Source organism: Odontesthes bonariensis, chromosome 24 (genome assembly GCF_027942865.1).
Source record: "Odontesthes bonariensis isolate fOdoBon6 chromosome 24, fOdoBon6.hap1, whole genome shotgun sequence".
Taxonomy (NCBI): Eukaryota; Metazoa; Chordata; class Actinopteri; order Atheriniformes; family Atherinopsidae; genus Odontesthes; species Odontesthes bonariensis.
The window spans coordinates 25,558,851-25,574,039 of NC_134529.1; the positions used below are offsets into that span (position 1 = coordinate 25,558,851).

At 41.3% G+C, this 15,189-nt stretch overlaps 1 protein-coding gene across 1 annotated transcript in view; it reads left to right on the forward strand.

The window, feature by feature from the left end:
* Positions 1 to 10,551: 10,551 nt before the first annotated feature.
* Positions 10,552 to 15,189, forward strand: part of LOC142375302 (zinc finger protein 292-like) — a 38,144-nt gene continuing 33,506 nt past the window's right edge. The window contains exon 1 of the mRNA XM_075459287.1: positions 10,552 to 10,735. Within this exon, the coding sequence (XP_075315402.1) occupies positions 10,571 to 10,735 (165 nt within the window). The 5' untranslated portion in view covers positions 10,552 to 10,570. The remainder of the gene's footprint in view (positions 10,736 to 15,189) is intronic.

Consider the following 15,189-nt stretch of genomic DNA (forward strand, 5'->3'; position numbering starts at 1 on the left):
GTTTTCATGAATGCTATAAGTTCCTATCAGATTGGTAACAGGAGTTTGAAGGCCGAGTGAATATGTCAGACACTTGTCATATTCCTTGAGCCCTTCCTAAGCAATGTTGGGATGTGTGACTGGTCTACAAAAATGGTTAACAGTGGGTGGCAAGAGTCAAATAAAGAGGATGCAGGTTTTCCCAGCAAAACATTGCAGTGCAACAAGATAATCACGGTACTCACTTTACCTGTCAGTGGTGGTATTGTTGTGGCTGATTATTGTATATGAAGTAGTTTTTGGCAAAGCTTTGTTGTCATGGTAAAACTTGCTCTTCTTTGTTGTATTGCTGTTAAAGTAAACAAGTACCTTTTGAAAATTAAGATGGGGTAAATGACTTATGCTCATGTTAAACATGGTAAATATAGACCAGTTTAACCCTCAGTAATTTGCATATAATCCACACACGGTACCCAATACTAACCTTAATTACCAAATTTCCTCAATTACAAACCTTTCCAAATGAAAGTCAGGCATCTCATTAAGACCAGCTGCAGGGTTGGCACAAACAATAAAAGGCCAGGCACCAATACAGGTTTGGCAAGGGATAGGGATGGGAAAGCATGACTTCATCCAGTCAATTTAATAAAATAATAAACCAAATTTCAACATTCTTTTTAACTACATTAAGTATTTGTCAGAGTTAAAAAGTTATCATCTTACAATGGTTCCATTTGAAGGGTTTGGAATGGATTAATTAATTTTTTTCTGAAACACTCTTGATCAATATATTATACTGTTGCCTTTGGCATTCATGCATATCTTCCATGACTGAATCCTTGCTAAGAAAAGAAGGATTTCTATCCAGATAAGTTCAGAAAGGAATTTATTTTGATAGGGTGCAGGGAGATTTTCTCCAGAAGCACGTAATATATACCAAGTATACAGAGTAAACTAGTGTGCAAATTGGTGCGTAGATGTGTCACATCCCGGCTCTAAGGCTGCAACAATGATGAAAGACAGACGAGGGGTAGAAAATAACTTTTAGTCACAAAATTAACTAAACTAAAGAAACGTGGAAGTCAGTTGTCAATAGTATATGCATGCATGAGTGTGTGGATGTGTAAGCGATTGAAAACAGAACAAAACAGCAGCCGTCCTGTAACCTGTAACGAATGCAAGGAAGTTATTGGACTATGGTGGGTAAAGACCTGGGGCCTCATGTACAAAGACTTGCATGGATTTCCTATTGAAACATGGCGTACACTCAAACCCAAATGACCTCCAACGTCGGATGTGCGAATCTGTGTGCACACATCAATCCAAGCACATTTCGTTTGTACATCCCAATCAACGTGGAATTGAGCGCACATGTCGGAGCACCCGACTGTCCCTGTCCACGCCCCTACTTGTGGTGGTGACCGACTGTTTGAACAGAGAGTCGGCGCAACTATGGGTGGCACTGCTCTTTGCCCACAGAGACGATCAGGGGCTTGTTAGAAAGATCTTAAGCTGAAGTTTAACCAGCAAAAAACAGCAAGAAACTAACTTTAACCACGGGATAGAAATTGGGGGCGCACATATTAAAATGCACGTCACGGGGAATGATATTAGGACAATTACACAATAAAGTTACTCACCAAGAAGCCAGCCATAACGCACAGTGCCACCTAGTCTGTTCCCAACATACTGTTACTCAGAATGTATGAATCATGCGTTGAACCAGGCCATCTCGCCACAACGTTGGTTAATTGCATTTACGCATCACATTTGATCTGTACATCGATCGAATTAAAATGATTCCTGTTAACATACAAATTCATCATGTGATGGTGCTTTTATAGCAATGTGTGTGCAGTCGATAGCTCCGATTATAAAACCGGCTCTCGCTTCAAATTGAGCTTTAATGTTGGCCTGTTCAACTGCATTGTGGGAATTTGACATAAGTGGCTGAGATGCGGATAATTCTGTCCCACACGGCTGGCTTGTCCCAATCGGTTGTCCAGCTCCCTCTGAAATGCCCAGGTTGGAACCCCAGTGCGCACATCACCTGTGAGCACAGGCAGCGCATGGCTCCTCGCTGTGTTGCGCTCCAACGCCGGCCGCAGCTATGCGCACAGTTCCAGGAGGATTTCCCTCAAAACTCAGTCGCCATCATGTGCCAGCAAATCCTCTCTGTCTAGTGAACACACGCTCTCTTCAAATTGCACCATTTGCAAAGTGTTCTAATACTGCTAAAGCAGCCATTGATTTTAATGGTGTGCATGTCACCACTTTGTGCTGCTTTTATATCCACTCGTGTAATTGCAGACACATAGGTGTGTTAATTGTTTATCAGTATTAATTGTTCATGTGTCTCAGATGTGCACATCACAGTCTGAGGACTAATTGTTTTCACATTTATTTATTATAACAGTTTCCCAACATCACCTTAGGTGTCGCCAAAGAATCAACAGCTGTAGAAAAGTGCGTACGCCAGCCCTGAAGTTGGCGTGAGGCACCGCACATTTCCACGGTCTTTTCGCTCTTGATACATCTGATCGTTGACGTGATCAGATGTACATGAGGCCCCAGGAACACTGCCAGAATCTAAGTACACTTCAAAGTGCTGCAAAGCCCAGATGAGCGCAAGTGTCTCTTTTTCAATAACAGAGTAGTTCAACTGAAACTGGTTAAACTTTTTAGAGTAGAAACTCACAGGTCGATCAACACCGCAATCATCACTCTGAAATAACACCGCACCTGCATCGCTGGCATCCACATGCAGTTGGAAAGGTCGGTCCATGCGCAGAGCTGCAAGAACAGGAGGAAAACACAGCCTTACCAGTCCTTGTCTCTTCCTCACCTTTGGATGTGTAGACCTGCCGAGTATAATAAGGTTTCAATAAATTTACATGTCAAAGTTATGTGGACTTTCTACGCCCTGGTGTTGACAGCAAATAATTTTGGTCTGACAGCTCTGTAAACGGGCCAGTAAACTTAGCCTGGAAAGGGGAGCTGACAACTGGTAACAACGCAAGTGCCTGATCACCAGGGCTAAACTGCGGCTGCTCAGCTTTACGGTCATAAAGATGCTTCATCTTCTGCTGGGAAGAGGTCAACTTCTCCCTAAGTGGTGAAACCATTAACATAATCAACCAAATTACTAGGAGGACAGCCCCACAACATCATGCAACAAATTTGAGCGGCCCACGCGTATGTCCAAAAACAAGCTAATTTGGACTAAACCCGGTGCTCTCCTGCACTACTTCACGAGCACCCAACAGAAGCCACAGCAGCCCATCCTCTCAGTCCTGGTTTAGTTCAACACAGTGGCCATGCAACAGAAATTTCAGGGTAGGGTTAAATCTTTCCAACATCATACAACAATTTGAGCGGCCCACGCACTGTGTGTCCAAAAACAAGCTAATTTGGACTAAACCCGGTGCTCTCCTGCACCACTTCACGAGCACCCAACAGAAACCACAGCACCCCATCCTCCCAGTCCTGGTTTAGTTCAACACAGTGGCCATGCATTCAGGGTAGACTTGAATCTTTCCTGAGTCCAGCTGGAAAACTTTTTCATTTCGCACAGCGCGATCGAGCTCCCGCTGCACAGCCTCCTCACCAACAACGGAGAGCAGAGCCTGGAACCGGTCCTGTGTGCTAGGTACCCCAAGCAGAAGGGTTACAAAAATAGTAACAGGTGCCATGGGACCGGTACGCTTTCGTGGTAATGGAAACACTGAAATAAGCTAACCGTTCTGAAACGACCCGTACCGGACTGCATAGTGGAAACGACAATGTGTGTTAACAGGTCGAGCGCAGGAAGCATACTCTGCTCTCACAGTAGCTGAAAGTAAAGTTTACATCACTGTGAAGGATGCAGTTTTGATAGCTTATGAGTCGGTGCCAGAGGCTTACCGACAAAGGTTTAGGACCTGGGAGAAGTCTGGGAAGCAGACTCATGTTGAGTTTGCCAGGGAGCTGGAGACTCATTTCAGTCTGTGGTGTGCTTCCTTGGAGGTCAGCACTTTCGCTGCAACAATGATGGGAGACAGACGTGGGGGTTTTCAATTACGAAAATAACTTTTATTCACAAAATTAACTAAACTAAAGAAACGTGGAAGTCAGTTGTCAATAGTGTATGCATGCATGAGTGTGTGGATGTGTAAGCGATCAAGAACAAGACAAGAACAAAAGAGCAGCCGCCCCCTGGTCTAACCAAGTCAACTCAAGGGCAGTTTCGGCTCGGGAATGAGCATAATAAAAGTCAGTGTACTTTAGAACAGGTCAGAGGCGTTTTAAGGTGTTTACAAACTTCTGTCATGGTTCTGCTATGGTTCCAAAGTGTAATACTACCAAATCACCCACTGATTTTAGAATACCACTTGGCTCAATCTGGATGGGATTGGCCCTCTTTCCCATTTTACACCCATAAAATAATGTGACCTGGGGTGGTCGGTGGTGTAGTGAGTTGAGCAGGCGCCCCATGTACAGAGGCTACAGTCCTCGCTGCAGCTGGCGCCGGTTAGAGTCCCGCACCGGACGGCCCTTGGCTGCATGCCATTCCCCCTCTCTCTGCCCCCTGCTTCCTGTCTGTCCTGTCCATTAAAGGCATACAAAGCCCAAAAAAACAAAAAAAAATAATAATGTGAGCTCTTCAACCTGCTACTCCACATAATCCGCTTATGTACTAACCCTCTTTTCTCCTCCTTTCTCACTCTCCTACAGGGCATGCAATGACCTAATGGAAGAAATGGCAAATTGGATCCAACTACCAGTTTGATATCAACCTTGAATCTAGCTGTTATTGGCCAGGGTTTTTTAAGTAAAACATAAGATAGGAAAGGAATAAGGAGAGGGAATATTAATTGGCATGCTTTTTGAAATCCAACCTCTTTCCCTTTCATTATGTTCTAATAAAAAGATTTGTTCCAAGACTGGATTTCAGATTGTCATAATATTGTCAAAATAATTCACATATTTTCAAAGAGCCTGATCTTTATCTCTGTTTATCTCTCTGTTTGTCTCTGAAAATATTATCTAAATATTTTCTTAGGACATTCTTAATCTATACTAAGAACTGAGTCTATAATCTATCTCATCTCTATCTTTAAATGTCCTCTCAACTTGCTGTTAAAACCAAATACCTGGCAAATATAATGAGTTCTTAGCCACAACCAAAGAATACCCTTTAATATGCATAATCAATTTAATTATCAGAGGTACTCAGTGTTTTCCCCCGATTTGTGTGGGGTATTTTGCCTGTATCAACTTTGTTTTTGCATTGTGTGTATTTACTTTGCTCAATTTTCTATGCCAACTGTGACAATAAATAAATGTAAACTAGGAGGAAGAATCTCCCCAAAACTAATTTACATACACATTTCCTGAAAATGTTGTATTGAGTTGAACAAAGGAGCAGCTGTGGCTAAAGTAGTGTCAGTGTCCACTCAAACGTGTCCAAAGTGTACTTGGGAAATACTAGCATCTACACTGTGCCCAATGGCCCAAGTACTACATGGTTGGAATAAAAAGTGTGTGCTGGATGAATATTTGTGTGGATCAGTGAACAAGACACACACTATAAAATGTCCTATATGCCAATATGACAAAATAGTGTGATCCACATTTGCATATTAGTAGAGCAGACAATTTAAACAAAACAGGGACATCCTAAGGATTAAAAGGTGCCTTGTTACCTTTAAAAGATACAGTGATACATTATTACAGTTATGTCCCAGTTTAAGCAGCAGAAGAAGACTATCCTGACATTAGTCCAAAATACATTAATCCAACTAGTCTACACACCTTATGGACTAGATTTACTTGCGCAAGTTTGTCTTGAACCCAAGCAGAGATAAAGCTGATGACATTGTGAATTTTCATCTCAGACAAAGTTACTCGAGAGCCATGAACAGCATATGGATTCCATCACTTTAGAATGAGATTTTTCATATGAGAATGATATAGAGTGGCGTTCTTAAAGGGATAGTTTGCCTCTTTTGACATGAAGCTGTATGACATCCCATTTTAGCAATATCATTTATAAACATTGACTTACCCCCCCCCCCCCCCCCCCCCCCCCCCCCCCCCCCGCTGCGTCCTGTGAGCCGAGTTGATGAAGGTAGTCCGGTTAGTTTGCTAGGGTCCCGAAAATAAAGTGTCTTGCTTCTCAAAACAATATGCGTTCAAAAGAGTAATTTACATTTGAATCACAAAATCGTCCCTCCACAAAAAGTCAGACCTCACAATCCCTTGGCGCTATTTCTCTCTACCTTCGTATCACTGCGTGCTGTGTAAACTGTGCAGACCAAAGTGCAGACCGAGCAGTCCCCTGCTTCCGAGCAGTAAACACCGTGACAGGTGCGGCTATCGCTAGGTGGCTGAACGCATTGATATGAAGGGAGGCAAAATTTTACATCTGTTGTACATTTGTAGAAGTCACTATATGGGAAAAATTAACAACATGGTAGTATAAGTTTTCATGAAAATATATGTTTTAATAAACCGATCCCTAAAATCTATCCAGAGATCTTAAAGTGATACTCCAGAGTAGATTCAACCTGGGGTCATTTGAACCGTGATATCCAGCCAAGTAGCCCACCCGCAGTTTTTTCGATATTGGCTGAACATCAGCTGAGTTACTGAGTTATCCCGTCAACAAAGCAAGGCAGCTCAATTTCTCCATTGATAAAATAATTTCACAACTCTACAACATAAAAATTCATAAAAAAAAAACATGTAGAATATAGCATATACTTTGTTGTCTACAGTAGTAGATCAACCCTCATCTTACTTTGAAGCTCCCAACTCCCTGAAGTGACGTCAACGCAGCTTTAGCTGCAGAGAAGCTATCAGGCTTGTGTTGATAATAATAAACTCCTGGACTATTTTCAAACTTCCAAATGCATCGCTTTGGGAGTACAGACCATATTTGTACTACTGTAGAAGTTTGGTGTCATGGCATGTGATTTTAGTGTGGTAATTTTGGAGATATGGACCAGGATCCATTAACCCTTGTACGAAGCTATTCGGGATAACTCAGTAACTCAGCTGATGTTCAGCCAATATCGAAAAAACTGCGGGTGGGCTACTTGGCTGGATATCACGGTTCAAATGACCCCAGGTTGAATCTACTCCGGAGTATCACTTTAAGATCTCTGGATAGATTTTAGGGATCGGTTTATTAAAACATATATTTTCATGAAAACTTATACTACCATGTTGTCTAAAGAATCTACTCCGGAATATCACTTTAAGAAACATGGATGGAGGAGGAGTCGTTCCAAATGCTGTGATCTTCGTGTCCCAAAATCAACATAGTCTGGAGTGAAAAACAATATTTTTATAATATATAAGAGAAATGTACTAAATATACTCATTTTCATTTTCATTTTTTACCATGACCATCTTAAAATGTCTCTTCCAGCATTTGCATGTGCATAGACACACACGCACACACCCGTCCAAGCTTTAATAATAAACTAATAATAACTATAATTATAATAATAATTATTAATAATAATAATAATAACTTTTAGGTATAAATGTGATCTGCATCAAGGGAAAAATAAGGTGTCCCCCTTTTCTATTCAAAATGTTACTTGTTAGGACATCATAAAAAGTCATCTGGTCCTAACCAAGTGTCATGATTCTGGCCCGTCTGCCTGCTGTCTCCCTTCCCTGCTCACCATGTCTGCAATCAAGTTAATCTGCTTCACCTGTCCCCTGCTACTCCACGCTCAATCAGCGTCATGCCACTCACCTGTTCATTAGCAGTTATATTCAGCTCTCTGGCAGGCAGACGGTGCCAGATTTTTGAAAGCCCTCGAGTGAGTAGATATCCAGCGTTTCTTCTCTGACTGATCTTGTTCTTGACCACGTTCTGCCCTACGGATTTCCCTGCTCTGCCTCGCCCACGTTGGATTTCTCTGTTCTGGACACCGACCTTGTTTTCGCGAGTGATGGCAAAATGAGGCTTTTTGAAGCATTGAATCATTTTGAACCAATGTGTCATAAAGTGGTTCACTACCTGAAGCTTCATTCAATTCCCTTGGGTGACATCTACTGGTAGTAGCGATTGTTGCACCATATGAAGCCCTGCTAATGTGATGCATATAATAACACTATAATAACACTTATGTATGTATGTGTGTTGTACATATGGGTTTGTAGTACCCCATTAAAGATTGAGTAATTTACCCATGAAATAATAATTTGCCCTCTCCGGGTCGGGAATGAGATCCTTCCCCAAGTGGAGGAGTTCAAGTATCTCGGGGTCTTGTTCACGAGTGAAGTAAGAATGGAGCAGGAGATTGACAGGCGGATTGGTGCGGCGTCTGCAGTGATGCGGGCTCTACACCGTCCCGTCGTGGAAATGTCCAAACTTCAAACATGCACAAATCAGAGGGTGGAGGAGGATGAAGAAGTTGCCTTCACTGTGGACTATGATGATGATGACCAAATAATAATTAGCAGTTTCTGTCAATTCTCGCCTGGGCCCATGTTCCACTTTAAGACCCATATCCATCCCTCTTAGTAGGATATTATGGGAAGATTACACATTTCCTGAATTGTTAAAGTCCTGTGAGTATTTCAGTATGTGTTATTTGTGTCAGTGCTGTTCCTACATTTCACAGTGCTATAAAAAAAAAAGACTACAGCTTGGGCAAAAATAGTGGAAAAATAGTTGTTGAGACAGTTTTACCTTTGACCACTTGACCTTTATATTTTTTAGATAGGCCCAAAACTAGGTCTAAATGAAAGCTAGGATTGTACACTTCATAATGCTACCAAACATGCTCTCATAACATATGAGTAAAGGTCTAAAAATGAGCACAAGACAGCTCAGCGTTCAATACCATTATTACCTCTAAGCTCGTCACCAAGCTAACAGATCTGGGGTGGAATCCTCCATCTACAGCTGGATCTACAGCTATGGCAGGGTCCAGGTGGTGAAAATTGGTAGTTGCACCTCCTCCTCCCTGATCCTGAACACTGGTCCTCCACAGGGCTGTGTGCTTAGCCCTCGTCTGTGCTCCCTGTTCGCTCACGACTGTGCTGCCAGGCACAGCTCAAATATCATCCTCAAGTTCGCTGACGACACAACCATCTTGGGCCTCATCACCAACAACGATGAGACGGCCTACAGAGAGGAGGTGAAGTCACTGCACAGCTGGTGCAAGGCCAATAACCTCTCTCTCAACGTCAGCAAAACCAAAGAGATGATTGTGGACTTTAGGAGGCAGCGGAGGAGCGTACACCTCCCCATCTACATCGGAGACGCTGAGGTGGAAAGGGTCAGCAGCTTCAAGTTCCTCTGTGTGCACATCTCCGAGGACTTCAAGTGGTCACGCCAAACTGGCATGGTGACCAGGGAGGCTCGCCAGCGGCTCTTCTTCCTTCAGAGGCTGAAGAAGTTTGATATGAAAACCATCCTTACCAACTTCTACAGGTGCACCATGGAGAGCCTGTTGACGAGCGGCATCCCGGTCTGGTACGGGAACTGTTCTGCCCACAGGAAATCACTACAGAGAGTGGTGGAGACGGCTGAGTACATCACCGGCAACAGAATCCCTACCATTCAGGACATCTTCCACCGTCGGTGTCTGAGGAAGACGCACAACATCCTCAAGGACCACAGCCATAACAACCTTCCATTCACCAGAAAAAAGGTTCCTGCTGGTACATGAGCTTGCCACTTGAGCAACCCACCACTATTAGAATACTACACTGACACTGGAGTGTCTTTTGGTTACAAGCAGGAAGTCTGCATTTTTGGTACATTCTGGAATCATATGTTGTTGAACAGCTCTCATAGGGCTGATTTTAGGGTAATGACCCTTTAATGTCTATCGTGTTCCTCTGTGCCTTACACCTTGCCATTGCTAAATATTTACGGAGATTTATTGAGCTTTGGTAGTGATTGTGCCAAATGAACCACTGTGTTTCCTGTCTGACAGTGTTCTCATAAGAGTTATATCTATCAAGTAACTCCAGAACAGTGGTTTGCGATCCCTGATCAAAGGAGCTTGGCAAGGTTTTTCCTGCATAGAGGTTATCAAAATTAGATTTAAGCATGTAAAAATCTTACAATAAGTTTATCAAACGTCTATGTGAGAATGAAGTGCATCAGACACTGCTGTTAAGACACAGAGGTATGTTAAAATGACAACTGAGTGCATTTTAAGAAAATGCTGGAGAAAAAAAATGTAAGTATCTTGAAATCATGAAAGACGTCTTGTGCGTTTATGTTTTAAGATTCGTGTGTTTAAGATGTGGCCAACTGCCAGTCTCCATAAAACAAGAGATCCTATAGCACAAATTGCACAACCCAACGTTTCCTGGTTCTGCCTCCAGGAAAATGTTCATCTTTAGTGAAACAAACAGGAATGTTCTTCTAAGGTTCACTGAAGGTTATGGTTTGCTGTGAGATAAATTAGTCAAAAGAAAATCAGTCGTAAAGCATGCAGTTTAATGTATTATGTTTAAAGAACCCAAGAAAGCCCCTGTAAATAAGATAGTCCAACTGTCGCGTCATCACGTAATGATCACGTCACATTCTGTAATTACGCGTTAGTCGTACGCGCTGGAGCAGGGTGTGAAGATGGCGGACGAGGAGGCCGAGCAGGACTGCAATCCTGCTAGTGGTTTCAGTGAAACGATAAGCAAACTCAGACAGCGGTTAGAAGAACTTAAAGAAGTCGCAGTTACAAAGAGCGTCGACTCTCCATTCCAGTCTTCTTCAGAATATTGTCAGGAGTTTTGTAGGGTAAGTTATTTTTTCCTCACGTATTTTGCAAACAAACTAGCCACCTAGCTAAAATACCATTGCTGTCTTGGCTACTGGATAATCAAGTGAAAGGGTTACTTTCAAAATTGAGCTATACACAAGCATATTGAGTGGTTAATATTATTGTTCATTTTGCTAATATTACAGTATACGAACATAGTTAGAAGCTACTAGGGCTACAAATCGGTGACGTTGAATGCTGATATTAAATGATTTAACCGTTGCCATAGCTCGTTGCACACGCTTGTTGGAAGCTGTGTATGTCGGGGAAAGCTAATCGTGGTGTTCTCTGCTTTAGATAATTGACGATTTTTTTATTCTTTTTTTTCTGACACCGGAGACAGGTCTCAATAGAGGGTTTGGGGTTATATTTGCCCGGTGTTATACCGAGAAGTGCATGCCTGCCGAGAAATGCATCCCCATTCGCGGGAGCGCGCGTAAGCCGTTTCAGGTGTGGATTATTATATTTATCCAATAAAGTTACAGCTGACAATGGTATTTCATTCGTTCATTTTTTTCTCATTTCTTCATGTAGATGAATAACTCAATAATACTTATGATAATCCGACAATTGTACAGTTTAGAGCATCTCTTTCACCTATTATTATATTATTGTTCAACTATTCCCAAGTAACGGTCGCGACGAACACTTATGTAGTAAGCCCGAAAGATTGTTGGAGACATTTTCTATGAATATCAATCTTTTCTCTGTATAGCCTAAATGAAATAATCTAAAAATGAAACTAAAACTCTGAAATGTGATTATTTTAATTTTGGAGACAATTTTGGACCTGTTGAAATTCGCATCTGTTAATTCAATCAGATAAACAAATTTCTCGGCAGGCATGCACTTCTCGGCATAACACCTGCCCATTATCCCAGCTACACCAATGTGCACCATCCAACCGTTTCTGCTTGGAGTTAGCTTAATGCTAGTCTTTTATGTTTGACTGCGCGTGCACGTGTGCAGGATCTCTTTGTAGTTCTCAGGCTGGCGAAATTAATTGGTGGCGCTTTGTGACGTGTCTATTGTTGTTATCTATGACCCGAATTTTGTCGTAGCATGTGGAGTCAGCTTTATCAAGAAATCTGCAAGGATATACATGTTGTGGCCCTGTGAGTTTCTAATGTGTATGTGCCGAGTGAAAAGAGCTTTTATTTAGAAACACTGCTTGCTAGTAGGCTTCAACCACAGACTTTGTTAGTTGTTTCTCATATAAGATTAAAGACGAGGGGGGACAGAGACGTTCAGTCTGTGGCATCAAGACTTTGAAACAATCTCCCACTGCAATATAGTTTAGCTGACTCTGTGGACGCCTTTAAAAAATGGTTAAAAACTCTTACAACACGTAATTCTCTTATTTATTTTACACTATTTTCATCTACTCACCAATAACAGTTTGGTGAAAGTCGGCATCCTTCGGATGATATTTAGGTTACCCGAGATACGCGTATATACATATAACGGGAGAGAATAGGGCATTGACAATACAGCCTCCAAATAAGGCATTATCTGTCTTTATTTCACCAATACTTTAAGATGAATGAATGAATGAACGCATACTATTGCACTGTTAGTTCAGAGCTGCTGTGTTGTTGTAACCTGATCAGAAAGGCAGTTTTTTTTGCTCTAGTAGCCTACTTTCAATAAATTAATATATAGATATTTTGAATAATTGGGGTGAAAAAAACAATTCTAAAAAACATTCTGCTGTTATGTGCAATAGGCAATATAATAACTAATTCATTGTTTGGAGCACATGAGCCATAACAATCTGTGATAAAGTGTGTACAGTGGTTACATTTATATAATATTGTATAGATATGTAGCAAGCATAACATGTTAGAGGTATCCAATTTGCAATCTTACAAGATTCGGTGACTGTTTGTGTGTGGGGATCACTGTGTCAATAAAAATATATTTGAAATAGGATATTGTATCTCTGCTTCAAATTTCACAACAAAGCACAAAAGTCCTGGTTGGAAAGTGATGCAGATCCTTTCATTAGAAGTTGCAATAGTTTATTTGCTTTACCCTTCAAGTGGCAATGAAGCTTTGACTTCGCTTACTCAATGGGCCTCTGGTGTGCAGCAACTACAACTGGGTCTTTTACATCTTCCCCTGGATGGAATGTTATATGGTGTCTTATGTCTCCACAATATTTTAGGTTAATTTCATAGAAGCCAAAGTGCTTCCATATGCTAACTTTCAATGCAGAGGGTACCAGTCAAATTTCTTTCTCAGCCATCCTGTGCATCTGTCGGGGCTGTCCACCTCCACTTTTGTGTTCCATTAATATCACCATATCAGTAAATGCATAGAAAATAGATTTCTGACATTTGTAAATTGATTAAGAATATTCCAAGTAGGCATGGGCCGTATGAGATTCTGACGGTATGATGACCTTAGGTAAAAATATGACGGTTTCACGGTAATATGATTAAAGCTCTAAAATGTGTATTTTGAATGTCTGTATTTCAAAACAAGAAAAATAAAAATCTTTTCCATTGAACAGTCTTTTATTTTTAAACAATAGAACATTAGTAAATATGTATTTAAAGTAAATAATTAAAAAAATGACTGAATTCTTCTTAAATAAATTAAAAAAAAAATACAGTCTGTCCTTTAAAGGGGAACTGCAGTATTTTCAACAGAAAGCCTCTTTTATGAGTCATCTGCAATGTTTTAGAACCCCCCTCACCGCTTTTTTGAATTTTACTGCTGTCTCCGGTATTTGCCTAATTTTGATTCTTCTCAACCTGCTTCAGAATGGCAAGTCATGTGCATGTCCTAAAAGTTCCGTAAAAGCACCATAAACGTCCGTTTTCAAAATCATCAACTCGGCGGAGTGGTTACTGGTGTGCACTGGTAATCCATATCAAATTTTGTTGAGAAAAGTTGCTACTGCTTCTGTTTTATTTGACATTGAGTTCTATTGAAGACTGGATGTTCGTTGATATTACTCCGCCACCGAAAAGAAAATAGTGCGAGCATGAACGAGCTGCCAAATAAAACACGTCCGAAAGTGTATATCTCTACGGACCAATCAGAGCTTGCATGTGGCAGTGTTTAAATGGGTCCTGAAGGAAACTCTTGCAAAATAACAGCTCCGCGTTCAGAAAACTTCCGTACCGTGTGTATTCTGCGTGGAAATGCGCGTACCGAACCGTGACCCCCGTACCGTGACGGTTCGGTACGAATACATATACCGTGCCGGCCCTAATAGGCATGCATTATGTTCCTTGTGTTATCACCATGATAGTCTGTTATAGTACTTAGAATATTGTTATAGGACTTTTAAGTGTATTGTGTTAGCTTTTCTTTGTTTTTTATGAAATAGTGTGCTTCAGTGGACACACTTGGGAATTATCGTTGCCTTTCAGGATGCAGCAATAATAATAATAGATTGGTTTTATATAGTGCTTTTCATAATACTCAAAGCCACTTCCAGTAAACACCAGTGAGTGAAACAACAGCAAATTCCCTAAAGTTCTGCCAATCTCCGTCAATGAGTTCTGGGAGTTGATGTGGTCACTATGTTGTTTCAGTGCAGTGTCGTACAGGTGCCTGTACCGCACTTCTTCGCTGAGTCTGGATTCGAATTGGTCCATCCTGTTTGTCATTCTCCGTGCAAATTTTGACTGGTGCACGACTACGTGGCAACAAAAAATCAGACGGGGAAAAGTTTGGGAGGCTCGCCTCCTTCAGCCATCATTCAGCCTGCAGAGCTCCCTGCTGGTCACTCACAGCAAGCGGAGGTGCGCAGGGCACTACGCTGAAGTTGCATGCGGCATGAGGGAAAAAAAAAATAAAAAATGCTCACACCGCAGGGACGGTATGACAGAAACTTTTAGTGGTTTTGAAACCTTGACTTTTTAATACCGTGGTATACCTTGAAACCGGTAACCGGCCCATGCCTAATTCCAAGCCTGATTCTCAGTTCATCTAAGATTTGATTATTTCCGTCTGAAGCTTTAAAGCTATGGACTACATTATAAAAACATTCTAGACATTCTGCTGCCCGTAACCTTTTCTGCAGGAGTATAGCCAAATTCACTGCATGCATATCTTGAATTATTATGAACAGACACGTGGAACAGATGTGTGGACAAAGGAAAAAAATTATTTTTCTGATTAACTTTTTCTCCAACAATGTAGTCCATAATTATTCTGTCTACTTGCTGCTGGTAAATCGCACCTTATCCCTTTTTGATTGTCAATGACTTGCAGATTTTTTTCTCACACTGGACAATGCTTTAACTCCATGTCTTTTTAAATTGGAAGTTGACGAGGCTGATGTTTTGACGTTTTTTTAAACACAGAAATGTTAGATTTTTAATGTTGACAGATCTTTTGCTGACAGTACGTAAAATTCCCGTAAATAATCATAAGCACGAGGTGATGTGGATGCTGCGTCTGCAGGTTCTCTCCT